Source organism: Xenopus tropicalis, chromosome 1 (genome assembly GCF_000004195.4).
Source record: "Xenopus tropicalis strain Nigerian chromosome 1, UCB_Xtro_10.0, whole genome shotgun sequence".
NCBI lineage: Eukaryota > Metazoa > Chordata > Amphibia > Anura > Pipidae > Xenopus > Xenopus tropicalis.
This window is the reverse complement of record NC_030677.2, coordinates 143,587,782-143,604,962: the sequence shown is the minus strand read 5'-3', so window position 1 is coordinate 143,604,962 and position 17,181 is coordinate 143,587,782. Positions and strand designations below refer to the sequence as shown.

Here is a 17,181-nt window from a genome sequence, read left to right as displayed (position 1 = left end):
GCCAATACCTTTACAAAAGCCAACTCCTTAAAAAAACGTATTTAGAAAAATATTAAAATCCTGGCTGTAGAAAAACTTGACTTACCTCAACATAATTCCACTTCTTTTCGTAAGAAAGAAATGAGAATGCAAATCCTTTTAAATACCACTGAAGCAACAGGCATTGTATTACTACTTGGATGTAGTTTGCGGCTCTTTTACATGGAACCGTGCAAAGTAACAAAGTATGTGCCTGTCTAAAAGAGATCCCACTTACCTGCTCTTGCACTTGCAGTAATTTTGCAGCAAGTTCAGCTGCCTGAAACGGGACAAACGTACACATGTTAGTGGTGTAAAACGGAGGCTGTATGGGTAATGGCTAAAGTAACAAGTTACATATCAAAGTCTGACCTTCAGGGGGTCTTGAAGGAGAGGATTATCCTCTGTGATTTGAACTTCTTGTAGTTCAGACATCTCCAGACCTGCAAATAGGAGTGTCACATATTAGAAATACTCACTTACACTGCATAGATAAATGTTATTTAATTTAAAGTTACAGAGAAGGAGGCCTAAGTTATTACTCCTGAACCTCTACAACCCCAACCAAGGATCTGTTTAAAGACAGTGAAGCCAATCCCCCTCCCTCACGTCATTGCCCATTATGCAACTGAGAACTAAAAGAGAAACTTAAGCAATATGAAGTGTTTATACTAGTAAAAGGTTGCAGAAGAATTACACAAAGTGGGTAAGCGGTGCCCTATAGCAAGGCCCTACAGTGCATACTGACACCGACAGCAGTCCAATCTGTGATCGGTGTATCTTACAGAAACACTTACAGTCCCTCAAAAGCAAAAGGAATTCTGGGAAACAATTCCAAACTCTTAAAAAAATCCTATTTACATGGGTTTATCCTATAGGCTACAGCTCACCCACTAGGTTTGAACCTGAAGCCAGGATAATAGCTGATGAGATTCCCAACTACAGACCGGTTTGCCTTTCTTGAGGCTCATCAGTGTAGTGCAGGGTTTTCTGATCAGCTTAGGTAGAGTCACCATGTGGTTCTACAAACAAATAAATAAGGTTGGAATTCATTCCCAGAATTCCTTTTGTTTGCTTTTGTCTGTATGAGGCAGTCTCCTTAACCTTATTTATTTGTTATGAGACCCTCAGAAATACCAGAGTATTCTCTGAGCTGCACTAAGCACTAAGGCCTTGTTAACACTTTCCAGCTGCTTTGAACAATGCCACATAGATGCTACAAAATGCTTTCTTGCATTTTATAGGCAGAACATCAGACAGGTAATGCAACCTACTAAGGTAAGGTACCTACCTACAGGTAAGGGACAGTGCTGCAAAATGCAGAAACACAACCAAAATGCAGGAAGAACACAGATCATATATATTTATTATAAGTGTGCATTGATTTTGGGTGTCTAAGTGGGAATCTTTTCTACTTGGCAGTAAAGCCAATACATTTCGAGTACAAGATGACATCAATCAGAGGCTGTTACACCTTGTACCACACTGTAGTGACAGCTCCAGACTTTCAGAACTCCTTCCATAGCAGGCCCTGCCAGCTCTCTCTCTCTCTGCGGAGCCCATGCTTATTTTTTTACTGTACCTCTTCCCCATTCAGAGGCCATCACTTTCACTGACTGACAGAGTAGCAATATGGCCCTATCAGTACAATGACAAGAGCCCTTCGGTCACCTACACACACACTCAGTATCTTTCATATTCCTCTGTGCTCTACATAACATGAAGTGAGACTGAAATCACTATGCAGGGGTTTCCTCAATTGCTCATGAACCACTAATTCCAGCTTCCCCCTCTAAAAATAATCTAGAGGGAAAAAAACAATTCCACTGTACTGTATTGGCCTGTGTAATTGTTATAGTATGCAGCCACCAACTATATAAGCAGCAACAACTGCAACATTATTTTCCATGTAAAAAAACTAAACTGATCTGCCCAGAGTAGAATATGAAAACAGTTGGCAAAAAAGCAGCTATAATTTAAAAACAAACAATATATTTCAAAACAGCTTCCACTTCCCCTCCACACCCTATGTGCTTGTTAGAATGGCAAACTCCTCTATTGTTTGGTATGTTCCTGCCACAGATGAGCTATGGGTACAGCTCCCCTGCCTCCTAATGGTATGTCCCTGCCAGCAGAGGGTGGGGCTGTGGCACAGATCCCAGGAGCTACGCAGCTTTTGCCCTTCAAATCCTGAAGGTCAAATGATCAAGCCCTGGAAGAGACAAAAACATACCCAGGAATAAACTGTGTGTGTGTATATATATATATATATATATATATATATATATATATATATATATATATATATATATATATATATATATATATATATATATATATATATATATATATATATATATTTGCAGCGCACTTCTGTACAATGAAGCACATTCAGAAAACAACCATTCCAACACAGACATGTGTAAGGAGTAATACATACAGAAATCCTGCCAAAGCTAATTAATCATACATGGCGAGAGCAACAGACATTCAGATAATAAAGGCTTATTATGGAATAAATGTGGCGCAGAATGAAGACAGAATAATACTAATATTTGTAATTAATACGTGACCTTTCCGATAGAGAAAATATCCTCAAACTGAAGCAAAAGTGTCTTTATACCAGTGCCTATTCTTCTAAATATGAGAGAGAAGCCTACACTCTCACGAATCAACTGAAATACATATAAGCCCCAGGAATTATCAAATAATTCATATTTTATCCCCAGGGCTATGTCATATTTTATCCCCAGGGCGCATGTCGCACACTTTGCGTTCTTTAACTTGCGTCACATTCTTAGGTGGTGAGGGCAGAGTGCTAATTTGGTGGCAGGGTTTAGGACTATAAAAGAAAATGTCCTTAAGGGTAAGACCCCCACGGAGCAATTTACTCACCAGGGATTGATTGCTGCTATCGTGGGTGAGTAAGTGTAAAGCCCTTCGCCTCACTATGGTTTCCAAAGTCGCAGAAACTTTCCCCCTGCAGGCAACTTTGCGCGACTGCGAAAGGCGATGCGAGAGGCATTGCATTTCGCCGGTGGAAACCCTTTTCCGTAGCGGTTACTCGCCTGCGATAGCAGCAATCTAACACAGGCGAGTAAGTCGTTTTTACAGTGTAGTGGCTATTACAATGGGCAAGACCCATTGTAAAAGTTATTTGCGATAACTCTTTATCTGCTGTTATTCTTAAAATCTCTCCTGGGTAGGAGGCAGCTCTGGTATTGGTAACACCACCCTTTTATAAGGCAAAACTTAAACTAAAATTAAATGTTGCGCAAGGAAAGAAAAAATAGTTATTTGTAAATATAACTGAAAATAGTTATCTGTCCCTTTTAGTGATGAGTGGGTTTGCTAAGGGGTAGGCCAGTCGCAGGTTTAGATCATGGTACTGTACCTGCCACATTAGCCTTTCTCCTGAGGCCCTGCTTGATGTCACCAACGGGCTGGGGTTATGAGTAAAATGTAAAAAGGTGGGCAGGGGCGCATGGGTCCTGACTATTGAAATTCTGTGTTTACATTCTGTTTAAGCTTAATTTAAATATCCCTGGTCCCATTCTCCATTAAGGATCCGAACTGCGAATTCTCCAGCACTACAAACTGTCCGGTTTTTTACTTCACCGTGTGGCATAACAAAGATGACATTTTTTTTAATTTTTTTTTTTTTATAAAATTCTCCTTCAGTTTTGTGGAAATTTGTCTTTACATGCACTAATATATATGCCCCTTTAACTTATATAAGAACAGCACTGTTAGAACACGCCATTATTTCAGGTGTCAATCTGATAAAGCCAGCTTTACTGAATACTACAATGATCAGAAAAGCTATCATTTGTACTGCTGGCAGATCACCACATGAAACAAAATTAGTGCACAAGGAAGATATTTTTTGACAAATGTATGCGTTCCAGAAAGTAGGTGGTATATATCTACTATCCATAAACTGGCTCATCTTACAAGGTTACAAGCGAGTGTGACTCACCACTTGAGTTTTTAACTCCACAACATGAAAAAGGCCAAAGTTTTGGCCCCTTACATTTTAAATACGATTTGGGTAGCCTGCTGCTATTTTTTTGTAGTAGTTTAGCCAACAAGTAAGACTATTTATTCCTCCAGTGCAAACACAAAGGAGAAATAATCAATGTGTATTTCAAGCACAGAGGGCACAGATATGGCTATTCATTGACCCAAACTGATGAGTATATGGGAGTCATAGAGCAACTGGGAGGCAGCACTTCATTGTATTCTTTATATATAATCTATTAGAAAAAGCAGCTGTATTAACCCATATATGACATTCAAGCTTGGCCAAGTTTTTATTAACCCTCTCTTTAAATAGGAAAAAAAATTGACTGTATTAGACTGTGTTCTCCTACCTTAAGCCACTGACGTCTGTACAGATCCATACAGATATATCCTCTTCTTTCCATATTCCCAGCCCCCCCATTGTTTGTCTGTGAGCCCAAGAGAACCAATCAGAATTCATCCCACCCATGTTGCTATGTATCATAAGGGAAGAAACACACTCCACAGGGATATTAACCAAGCCGACACAAGATTGCTCAAAATTGTCTTTTAAAACCTCTGTTGACCAATTTACAGTGTACACTATAAATGTCATAGATTTTAAAACTGGGATAGGGGTGTAATGCCATGCTACAATTCGTCAGCCAAAGACGCAGTGGTGTGGAACAACCTTTACAAAGAATCATTAAAACCCTGGCAGTTATTTATAAAGCTATCATTACTTACATTTTCAAATTATTCTAATAGCCAACATCGCATTCACTTTCCTGTGATTACTCTCGCTGATGCATTATTTAAAAAAACAAAAACCTGGGATAACACTGGCAATAGCCCTTATTGTTCCGGCTATGTTAAAAATGACAAAATCCCAGGCAAAAGTTATGTGAGGGGTGTGTGAAACGAAACAGCTTTGGGGGAAGCTGCACTTCGTCTTTAATAAATAGGCCCACTCTGCAGGTGGCTTTGATTTAAATAATAATAATAAAATGCCAGTGCCTAAACATAGGCCCCTGTGACACATTTCTCCTCTGGCAGAGAATAAGCCAATTTGGCCAGCTTCTGCCATGTGTGCAGTGAGTGGTTTGAACATGGTCAACCTTTCACAGCACACAATTGGAATATCAGCCATAAAATGCACACTTTTTTTTAGTGTTTTATGGCCAATTATTGCCTAATGCACACAAGAGACAAAAGCTGGTTGAATCGTCATGCCTTGTGAGCAACGTGTTGCTCACCGTCCCCTTGGATGTTGCTCCCAGTGGCCTCAAAGCAGGTACTTATTTTTTTATTTCTGGCTTGGAGGCAATTTTGGTTGCATAAAACCCAGTGTAAAGCCAAACAGAGCCTTCTATAGGCTGACAGTTAGCCACATAGGGGCTACCAAATAGCCAATTATACAGTGGAGGAAATAATTATTTGACCCCTCACTGATTTTGTAAGTTTGTCCAATGACAAAGAAATGAAAAGTCTCAGAACAGTATCATTTCAATGGTAGGTTTATTTTAACAGTGGCAGATAGCACATCAAAAGGAAAATCGAAAAAATAACTTTAAATAAAAGATAGCAACTGATTTGCATTTCATTGAGTGAAATAAGTTTTTGAACCCCTACCAACCATTAAGAGTTCTGGCTCCCACAGAGTGGTTAGACACTTCTACTCAATTAGTCAACCTCATTAAGGACACCTGTCTTAACTAGTCACCTGTATAAAAGACACCTGTCCACAGAATCAATCAATCAAGCAGACTCCAAACTCTCCAACATGGGAAAGACCAAAGAGCTGTCCAAGGATGTCAGAGACAAAATTGTAGACCTGCACAAGGCTGGAATGGGCTACAAAACCATTAGCAAGAAGCTGGGAGAGAAGGTGACAACTGTTGGTGCGATTGTTCAAAAATGGAAGGAGCACAAAATGACCATCAATCGACCTCGCTCTGGGGCTCCACGCAAGATCTCACCTCGTGGGGTGTCAATGATTCTGAGAAAGGTGAAAAAGCATCCTAGAACTACACGGGAGGAGTTAGTTAATGACCTCAAATTAGCAGGGACCACAGTCACCAAGAAAACCATTGGAAACACATTACACCGCAATGGATTAAAATCCTGCAGGGCTCGCAAGGTCCCCCTGCTCAAGAAGGCACATGTGCAGGCCTGTCTGAAGTTTGCCAATGAACACCTGAATGATTCTGTGAGTGACTGGGAGAAGGTGCTGTGGTCTGATGAGACCAAAATAGAGCTCTTTGGCATTAACTCAACTCGCTGTGTTTGGAGGAAGAAAAATGCTGCCTATGACCCCAAAACACCGTCCCCACCGTCAAGCATGGGGGTGGAAACATTTTGCTTTGGGGGTGTTTTTCTGCTAAGGGCACAGGACAACTTATTCGCATTAACGGGAAAATGGACGGAGCCATGTATCGTGAAATCCTGAACGACAACCTCCTTCCCTCTGCCAGGAAACTGAAAATGGGTCGTGGATGGGTGTTCCAGCACGACAATGACCCAAAACATACAGCAAATGCAACAAAGGAGTGGCTCAAGAAGAAGCACATTAAGGTCATGGAGTGGCCTAGTCAGTCTCCGGACCTTAATCCAATAGAAAACCTATGGAGGGAGCTCAAGCTCAGAGTTGCACAGAGACAGCCTCGAAACCTTAGGGATTTAGAGATGATCTGCAAAGAGGAGTGGACCAACATTCCTCCTAAAATGTGCGCAAACTTGGTCATCAATTACAAGAAACGTTTGACCTCTGTGCTTGCAAACAAGGGTTTTTCCACTAAGTATTAAGTCTTTTTTTGTTAGAGGGTTCAAAAACTTATTTCACTCAATGAAATGCAAATCAGTTGCTATCTTTTATTTAAAGTTATTTTTTCAATTTTCCTTTTGATGTGCTATCTGCCACTGTTAAAATAAACCTACCATTGAAATTATACTGTTCTGAGACTTTTCATTTCTTTGTCATTGGACAAACTTACAAAATCAGTGAGGGGTCAAATAATTATTTCCTCCACTGTAGCTCTTATTTGCACCCCGAGGAACTTTTTCCATGCTTGTGTTGCTCCCAAACACTTTTTTCATTTGAATGTGGCTCACGGGTATAAAAGGTTGGGGATCCCTGCCTTAGAGACTGACATTTTGACTGCATTGGACACATGGTTTGAATACAGGTTTCAGCAAACCAAAGATTCCATTTTATTTTGCCTCCTGCTTTTCAAGCAAACTTCGGGCGACTTTGAAAAACCGAAGCTTATGCCATCCCACTGGCAATTTACATTTTTGCTGGTAGGATGGCATTTTGGGGAAATAAGTTGCCCACAGTAGCGAAGATTTATCTCTCCGTGTGCCACTGCCCTAAGGGCCGTGACACATGGGGAGATTAGTTGTGCCGCGATTTGCTGAAGTCGCCGAAGTTTCCTCTCAAGGCGACTTGGGCAAATCGCGGCACCACGTATGCCATCCTACCGGCGATTTACATTCTAGCTGATGGAATGGAATTGCGGGGAGATTAGTCGCCCTCAACAATGGAGGTTGGTCGTGGCACGACCCTAAGGGTGAGAGCACACAGAGCTACTTAGTAGCAGCTACTTGTCATGGCTCCTATTGCCTTTGCTAAAACACACACAGAACCCCCCCCCCCCCCCAGTGACTGTAATTGCTTACCCTTTACACCAGGCTGTTGCTCCTGTTAGGAGAAAACTGCACCAGGTTAGGTAGCTTCGAGCCAGCGATCCACTTCCTTCTTTTAACCCAAACTTTAGCAAAAAAAGGACAGATTTTTCACTCTACTGTGCATGCACAGGCCCTGGGATCCCAAAGATAGAAGAGAGAAGGAAAAATATCACTCACTCACAGCTACCCTGGGTAAAAGGGGATTTTTACCTTTCCTTCTTTAATGTAAAATGTACATAGAAACTTAGCATATGCACATTCCAGTGCCCCTACTCAAGAGTTCTTTGGTCACCTACATTATCATTGGAAGCACAATGCAATAAGGTTTATACATTAACCACAGATGAGCAGTGCAGTGCTAGATCCTTTCTTTTGCAAGCACTCTTACTGTTTGTTAACTAGAGATTATATGACTTTGAGGTATGAGTAATGGTTAATGGCCCTTTCTAATAGATAAGAGATGGAATGGGGTGGGAGGGGGGGTCAGATGTGGATGTTACAGCCTAATGTGCATATATTTGTGCCGCTTCTTTGGAGCACATCTGCCACTCCTAGCATGTTTCAGTTACAGCTGTTCACTTCAGTAATAAAAAAACTGAAGTAGTTCTGCAAAAATGTGCCAGATAATGTTGTCACCATCTTTTACTTGCAGCTTGCTCCCTGTAGTACTATAAGAAAGAATACAGGTATGCCATCTGAGCCCTTAAATACCGTATATACTCGAGTATAAGCCGATCCGAATATAAGCCGAGGTACCTAATTTTACCTAAGAAAACTGGAAAAACTTATTGACTCGAGTATAAGCCTAGGGTGAGAAATACAGGAGCTACTGCTAAGTTTCAATAATCAAAATAAATACCAATAAAATGACATTAAATGAGTGGGGTATATGTTTTTAAATATTTATTTAAACGCAAAGAATTAAAATCCTTCAAAACTATATATAGTTTATATAGAATATAAAGTGCAATGTGTAGTGCAGAATGGGACAGGTGAGGATGGCAGATGAAGATGAATTTGGGAGCAGCCAGGGCACTGGAGGGTCTGGTTGTGGGGGGCCTCATTTGCACACAAGGGACAGCGGGTGCTAGTCTGGAGGGGCCCATGGCACCCAACTCAAGTATAAGCCGAGGGTGACTTTTTTGGCACATTTTTGGTGCTGAAAAACTAGGCTTATACTCGAGTATATACAGTACTTGTGCAAGGTATTCACACCCAAAAATACGATTGGTATCTGCCGACTATTTCATGTTCAGAACATCCTCCAATTTGTTATTTAAAGGGCTTTATCCTACAATTTCAGTACGAATGTTAGTTTTAGATTGTTGCATTTAAAACGTATGGTCGATATACAAAGGTTTGTCAGAAGAAGACTAAAATCTGAACGTGTATGGCCACCTTAAGTCACTGGTTGGCCCTGTGTTCTATAAGCAATGCTAGGTAGCATATGGTCTGCAACTGCAAGAATTCACAGCTAGCTTCAAGTTTTAAAATCACATTTTGCCTATCCCCAATCTAGTCTGCTGCATTCAAATCTCTAGTAAATATTTTCTATGTGTCTCCCTCCCCAGTTAAAGTGTATATTTTAATGTGACCCCAGAGTTCAAAGAGTAGATAGGATTTGATTGTGTGCAAGGGCACCCAGGAATCACATCAAATGGCTTCTACTAATGTCAGATATGGTTTCTGACCATGACTGTACATGTTTCCTGTTTCAGCATTCTGCAACGTTCAAGCAACTATTATACTAAAGATATAACAGCAGCGGATTTGATTTCTGCATGGCTTTAAGATTTGCTAAACCCACTTTAAGTACAATTATAACATGTTTATACACGTTACACCTTTTTTAAAACTGCATTTTAATTGATATTGTACATTTTTGTAATGTTTCAATCCAAAAACCAAAAACCTGCTTTTTACCACACCCTTAAACAAAGTCTAACATTCCACATGTATATCTTTAAAGGATAAGTAAACCATAAAGAAAAATAAATGTAAAATTGCTCAGAGTTCTTTTCTTAAGACTGTTGCAATTTACATTTATTTTTTTCTGTTAAGGAGCTATTTAAGTTTTTCTTAGCTGCCAATATAATTCATTTTGTAACAGTGCCATCTGTAGGTCAGTTATACAGTCAAAGATTTACCCTCAGAAGGAAAAGAGAGAAGTGTTCTGATGTTACTCTGCTCAGGAGAGAGATCAGAAGCCTCAGAACTAGCTCTGAAACTGAAAAAAATAAATAGTTAATGTAAATTGCAAAGGTGCTTAGAAAATGTTTATTCACTCTTAGGGGTTACTTAACCTTTAAAGTTATGACATTTGTATTTTTTGCCTTTCAGTATGTTTTATTCTGCATTACTATGAAGCCATAACAGTTTCATAGTAGAATCACCAGCATTGAGTCATATAGAGAAAAAAAATAAAGTTTGATTTTGAGAATTGAAATTACATTTTTTTCCAAATAAATTATTCTAGGTAACATTTGGTTAACCATGGGCCTTTTTAAGTTCATGCATCTGAGCTTGATAGGCTAAAAATATCTGCCAATTTTATGGTGTCAAAGAAGAGCAACAATTGTAGCAAAACATTTTAATTTGGATCAACGCTGTAGAACGAGTGTGGGATGTGACCTTTTAAACGCAAGTCAGTTCTGCCAAGTGTAAAAATGAATTCAAAACCAAGGCATGGATCTTATTACCTCATACATAGCCAGTGAATAACTATCCTTCAGTTTCTATACTTCTTACAGCTGCCAGTTAGAACAACTTGCTTTTTAAAGAGGAATTCTAGAATGCCTCCATTGCTCCATATAATAATGGATTATATAACATCTTCCTGATTCTAATCGCTGCACACAGAACAATCACACAATGTCCCATGTAACAGCACGCCGCTGACTATTTTATACAGTGAATTCTCCAAATGCTGTATTTCAAATATTTTCTACATTAAGTCTTCAGGGGCTATGGCTTTAGTTTAGGCCACCCTAAGAGCAACGCAGTGATGGGTGAGCCCAAACAATCTGTGACGCACAAAGGGATCCAGCTTCTACAGTTTAACTTTAATGCAATTAAGGTTCTGCCAAATAGATGGAACATGGAACCCTGGGAAACAAGTGGGCATACAGCAATGGGCATGTAACTTCTTCTTAAAGGCAATCAAATAAATATGACAACAACAAAATGATCACTTTCCCTAGTAAAGTGAACTAGACTATAATATGTATATCTAGCTACTGCCCTCGTTATGATCCTGTGTTGCGGTATGCTCAGCTTTTGAAGATCATATGTGGCTGTTATCCTTAGGTTAAGCAAAATAAGGGATTAGTTGGTCATTATTCTGAAACAGACTAATCCTTCTTAGTATGTATAAACCATATATGTACTAGAAAACAAATGGCATACTGCATTGGGATGAGTGTTTTTTTAGTGTAACCTTTTCCTTAAAGGCAGTCATAAACAAATATGGCTCACTGTGAAACTTAAATACTACATTCCTTACTGCCAAGCAGAATGTTCTGAGCTTTAGAATGGTAAAATACCACATGGCATACTGCCATTCTGAGCCACAGCAAATTAGCACATGCCATACTACCAAGCATAACTGCTGGCATCCCTGTTCTGAGCTTTAGAATGGTAGAATACTACATGCCATACTGCCAAGCAGAACATTTGGAATGCCCATTTTGAGCTAGCTTAATACAACCTAAGAACTGGTTTTATGTAGCACATACTGAGAAGATATCTTCCCAAAAGCTATGAACCTAAAAAAAAAAGTAAAAAGCTTCACACATGTAACACCACAAAGAGGATAAAAGAATCTAATCATCTAGTGCAGTGCCATCTAACTCATTACATGAGCGGGTCAAATTATATATCAGGCAGCAGGTTGGAGGGCCTGGTTAAATTTATATGATGATATCATATAGTGAAGTCTATGAAGCCTCTTAACAGACTGCGTGCCATAAAAATCTTTTGGAGGGCAACATCCGGTCTGTGGGCAGTTGGAAAACCCTGATCTGCTGCAATGACAGGTTACACTAGGTATACAACATATAGCCCTAACCTTCTGTAAAATGTCTGTTCTCAGTGTAAGAAAAATGAGATTAATGTGTCACCAAACACAAATTTAACTTAATTACTGCATTCAGTCAGTTCTACATCATGCAGAATTTTATTTTAGATGAAAATGCCTATCCTACTGCCTATTGGCTTATTTGCTAAGCACAGGCACAGGATCTATTATTGGCATCAGGGGTTTCCTGGATATGGGATCTTTCCTTAATTTGTATCACCATACATTAATTATACAAAAACACACAAACATTAAATAAATCCAATAGGATTATTTTACCATAAATATGGATTTATGCAACATACTTTTCATCAAGTACAAGGTACAATATTATTATTACAAAGAATTAATTCGCCTATGACTGAAACTAGGAGCTAAGGAGAGAGAAATCTGTATAAAACAGTTTATGTATTATTCATACATGGAGGATTTAATTCAAAGGAATAACAGATGCAATGGGTTAAGGGTACATATGCAGTATCACAGTGAGATGGTGGCACACTGGCTATAAGGATTAGGGTGTTTCAGAATAATGACATACTAATCCCTTATAGCTGAACCTAAGGATAACAAACACAAATGACTTTTACATTCTAGACATACCGCAACATAGGATCAGGATTAGGGAAGTGTATATTAACAGTAGATGCACATTACTATCTACTTCACCTCAGTAATAAGTGCAGTCATTTTCTATAGGCTTGTGCCAAGCATGTAATGCCGATATATATTATCACTGGGGCTATTATATATTTATTTTTTGTAGCACCAACATATACGATCACTGGGGTTATTATACATTTATTTGTTTAGGGCCATTATATTGTGCACCACAGCAATTATACATCATTCATATCAGTTCCTCACCCAGTGAAAAATTGGACTAATGGCACACAATGGAAAACAGCGATGGCCAAAACGCCTTTCTCAGCCTGTTCCTTATAAACACACCCAGTACAGTGACAGACAGACCTTTGCACACAAAAAAATGCTTAAACAAATGTTTTGGTGGTCTGTCTGTCAGTGCTCCATGTGCATTATCAAGGGCACTTAAAATCATTAAAACTGGTGACAGGCAGAGAAGGGCAGTGTCACTCGGCATAAATATGCCTTCACATTAAATTTCCCCTTTACAGTCCAGAGCTGCATCCATACATTTGGTCATCCTTAATAAGCAGATCCTTACCATGTGCTAAACAGTCACACTAGCCAGGAATCACCTGGTCAGAAAGACTAATTTTCTCCTATTCAGATGGCCATACATTGAAAAGATCTGCTCATTTGGTGAGGTCGCCAAATGAACAGCTGTCTCCCAGAAATACCCACCTTGAGATATCGGATTGATCTGATCTTTGGCCCGAGGGCCAAATGATCGAATTACATTGACTTGATGTAGGCTGTTGGGGAGAGGACTACATCAACAAACCGATGCCCTCCTCACCCCGACGGGGTAAGAAGATAGATACTTCCCTACTAGCAGCCCTGTGTGCAAGCAGGCAAAAAGCTGAATGCAGGAGCGCCTAGCGCACATGCATGACTGCCAAGCCAAGGGGAGGTGCTCTCAGAAGACAAAGTACCCAAAGCTAAGATGGTGGGTTCAATAAGTTTTGAGCTGGTACAGCAACTACAGCATTACCCGAAACTCAGAAACGTAAATTCTATCTTCCTTGCCAAAGGTACGGAATTTATGTTATTGACATAGAAAACGTTAAATATAAAGTATTGTTGTCCTGTACTGGTACAAACTCTATTTTTGCTTTAGTAGCTCAAATTAGTTTATGTAAATAAAGGAAAAGTATGTAAATGAGACAAGTTCAAATGTAAAATGAGTTGGGTATTAACACAAGTTCCTGGGGGTTCCAAATAAGGGCTGTGATGGCTATTTTGCAGCCCCTGTGTTAACTGGCAGCCTACAGGAAGTTCTGTTTGGCAGTACACCTGATTTTTATGCAACCAAAACTTGCCTCCAAGCCAGGAATTCAAAAATAAGCACCTTCTTTGGGGCCACTGAGAGCAACATCCATAGGGTTGAGTCAAGAGTCACTGGTTGGGGATCACTGTGTTAGAGGATTTCATTCTATAGATGTGTAAACAGCCATGAACTGTATCTAATTACTACAAGCATTGTATTTTACAGATCTTAGTTGCTGCGTAACCTGAACTACAGAATAAAAATAACTCTCGTAAACTTTGGACACTTGTATTTTATATACATTTACAAATAAATTACTATGGAATTGCTGGTTATTTAATTTGAAAGAATATGCAATGAAAACGCTAAGTGGCGAAAAGCTTGAGGTACGAGCCGCGGTTCCGTGCCTGTGTTACTGACAGGGCCAGGTGAGGCGCAGCAGCTCGGCCTGTTTGTGTTTGTTTCTACACGTGGGACCCTAACCTGGGGGCGTGGTTCGAGCACTAGAAGAGGCCAGCGTGTTTATGGGCGTGGTCTTGTCTGTAAGGGGCGGGGCCCGTTCTGGCATGCAATATATTGCAGACTTGACGTTCATGTTTTTTTTTTTTTTTTATACTTGGCTGGAAAGTAAAGCCGCTGTTTCTGGCTGTAGCGAGCACTTGCTCCTTCGCAATCGCGAATAAAGCTTATTAGTCCTCATGGGGGTTTTATTCCGTAGGGTGTCGGGATTCACTGTGCTGGGCAGAATAGAAACCCTTTAGTGTGAAGCATGTAACGTGGATCCCCATTCTGCGCCGTTATTGCTGCCCAAAACGGACCAGCTGTCACGGGAGGCTGGGGGGCCACAGAGTGTGAAAGCACACAGAGGCAGTAGGTACCACTAACGCAGACTGGGAGCCCTATAGCCTTGTAACGGCCGCCAGTTGGCACCTCAGTGAATTCCGATAAATAAGAAGTGGGGGGGGTTACACCACTGCTCCATGAGCCTGAGCAGCCAAATTATGGAAGGACAACCTGTGGCCCCTTTAAATATAATTTGAATGTAACTCCCATCATCTTATCAACGCTCGAAGGCCACAGTTTGCCTACCCTGTATAAAGCCAATGTTTCTCCAGCTATCGCTCAATCGTTTCTGCCCAGCTCTTTGACTAAGAGGATGCCGGGAAATGTAGTTTCCCATAACGGGCGAGCAGCAGGTGCACATGACAGACACATATTATCTGTCAAGCAAGGGCAGATAAGAAGCGCACAGTCCCAAGCGGCGCGAATGTAGAGGCCATGGTGCCCCCCTTGCCATCTCATTGCCAAGCACCAGCCTAGAGCCTGCTCCCACGGGCACACATGGATAGTGGCAGCGCGTACACACGTACAAACTGGGCACACAAGGTGAACTCAATGGCAGCGCAATGTGGCATGCAGCAGGCCCGGGAGGGTCGCGCCCATGCCACACAAAGGGGTACTTACTGTGAGCCGGGCCACTCTCTCACTGTCTCTCGTGTCGTGTCGGTGCAGCTGTGTGAGAACTGGGAGAAACCCCCCCACAGACAAAGGCAGAGACACTCCCAGAGGAAGAGACGCCAGGGGGAGGGGCGAATGAGAGACTGTTCTTGTTGAGGGGAGAGAGGAAAACACCAGGGCTTGTTGGGATGGGCCAGGACGGGGCATGCATAGCATGGCAATCAGCGTGTGATGGGGGCCACCCATACAGGGAGCGTGAGGAGAGGGCACAGCACACTGAAACGGGGAAATAGAGAGCTTTAGGGGTATATATATATATATACATGCATGCTTAGTTAATATTCCCGAAACATAATTGAAGCATCTCATTAGCAGCCATTTAGTTTTCTGTCCTAGAACACGGACATTTTATACTTCTGTTTTGTGTGCAGAATATTTCTCTTACTAAGAGATTTTAGGAACGGGTCAAGTTTAACACATGAGTGAGCAATACAAATCGTACGTTTATCCTATATTCATTGCTGACATTTTGTTTGGAGGGGACAGTGTATAGGCAGGCCCATTTTGAGATACTAGTGGAAAAGTGGCCCTCCGCGGTACCCTTACAATTCAGGGGCCTGAACTCACTGCTTGTTCATTGTTAATACTTATTAATAAAGCACCAACCTATTCTGCATTTACGTAGTCCCCACAACCTTGAAAATAGTTTTTCTATTTAAAGTTTTTAGATCACTCTTCCAGGTCTGAACTGGGGTTCAAAATAAGCTGTGGTCCAAATAGTCCTCAACAGGCAAAAGAAATAGAGACAACTATCATCAGCCCTGTCGGTCATGTCCTAGAATCAACAGATTGCCATCTGGGCCAGTACCATGCTTAACAGCTGCTATTTAGGGCCAAACTCAGTATTGGACTAAGATGCCAGGGGCCCACCAGAAAACCTTGGACCATAGGCCCACTTTCTAAACTATTATTCCTCCTCTCTCAACCTCTTTATTATCCAAGTCTCTTTTCTCCAGCATTCCATCTCTTTTTCCCATACAGAAATAGAGAAATGACCATGCAGTTGGCCAAATAGAAGCAAGAAGGTTCACTGACACTTGGGCCTACTGGGAGTTTTCCTGGTGGGCCAGTCTAACACTGACTAAACTCCATGTGAGATTTTATAGGATGCTGTGGGATCAACAAAACACATCCTACAAGTTGGATGTATTTGCATGGGTTAAAATACAATTGAACTGATACAAAAATCTGATGTGTAAACTATATGAAAGAATTGCCATCCAACACAATGTGCTTGTTGGAACAGAGTTTGATGCATCTTCATCAGACAAGATAAAATCTGATGGTGTCTGACAGACTTCTCATTGAAATATATTGTTGGATGTAGAGGAACAAAATACACTATCCATCTTTATCTGATCCGACTTAACATTACAGCCTATGGAGATCAGTTTTTGTAGGATCCTATAAAATCTTGTGCAGTTGCATGACAAGATCAGATCTGACCCACAAAAACTGATCAAAATCTCCCATGGAGTTTAGCCCTTATAAGGGCTAACTATAGCGCACAGTATAAAGCAGCAAGGAGTGGACCCTTATACCCAACTGGCAACTAGGCCTCCATTGTGAACCAACAGCAAGTCAAAACAGGAGCTGACATTTCTAATACAGCCAGGCCCAATCATTTGCCCAGTGGCCGAGTAAATAGTGAATAGTTGCACAAGTTGTATCGTACAGAAGCTGCCCTGGCTTTTGCCAGAATCTAGATTGCCAGTGCAATTATCAGTATTTTGGTAAACAGGAAAGGGCCCCAAAAAAATCCAGCCCAGGGCCCATGCTTTGTACATCCACCTCTAAGGGGGAGATTTATCAATCCACGAACGGTCCAATCGTTTGTTCGATTGGACCGTTCGTGTTTTCTGCAACTTATTCGTTCCTTGCGTATTTTTGCCGACTTTTTTTGCGTTTTAACGCAACTTTTTTGTACTGTGCGTAAAAAAAACGCTATAAAATCATATTGTCGCAACGA

At 40.8% G+C, this 17,181-nt stretch overlaps 1 protein-coding gene across 2 annotated transcripts in view; it reads right to left on the bottom strand.

The window, feature by feature from the left end:
- Positions 1-15,276, bottom strand: part of ndrg2 (NDRG family member 2) — a 36,595-nt gene extending 21,319 nt beyond the window's left edge. The window contains exons 1-3 of one of the 2 annotated variants that reach the window (XM_012960326.3): positions 15,159-15,276; positions 391-461; positions 257-298 (exon numbers count right to left, since the gene is read on the bottom strand). In XM_012960326.3, coding sequence (XP_012815780.1) covers positions 257-298; positions 391-453 — 105 coding nt within the window. In that variant the 5' untranslated portion in view covers positions 454-461; positions 15,159-15,276. The remainder of the gene's footprint in view (positions 1-256; positions 299-390; positions 462-15,158) is intronic. The other variant, NM_001007897.1, reaches the window with a different exon arrangement.
- Between the last annotated feature and the right edge of the window lie 1,905 nt (positions 15,277-17,181).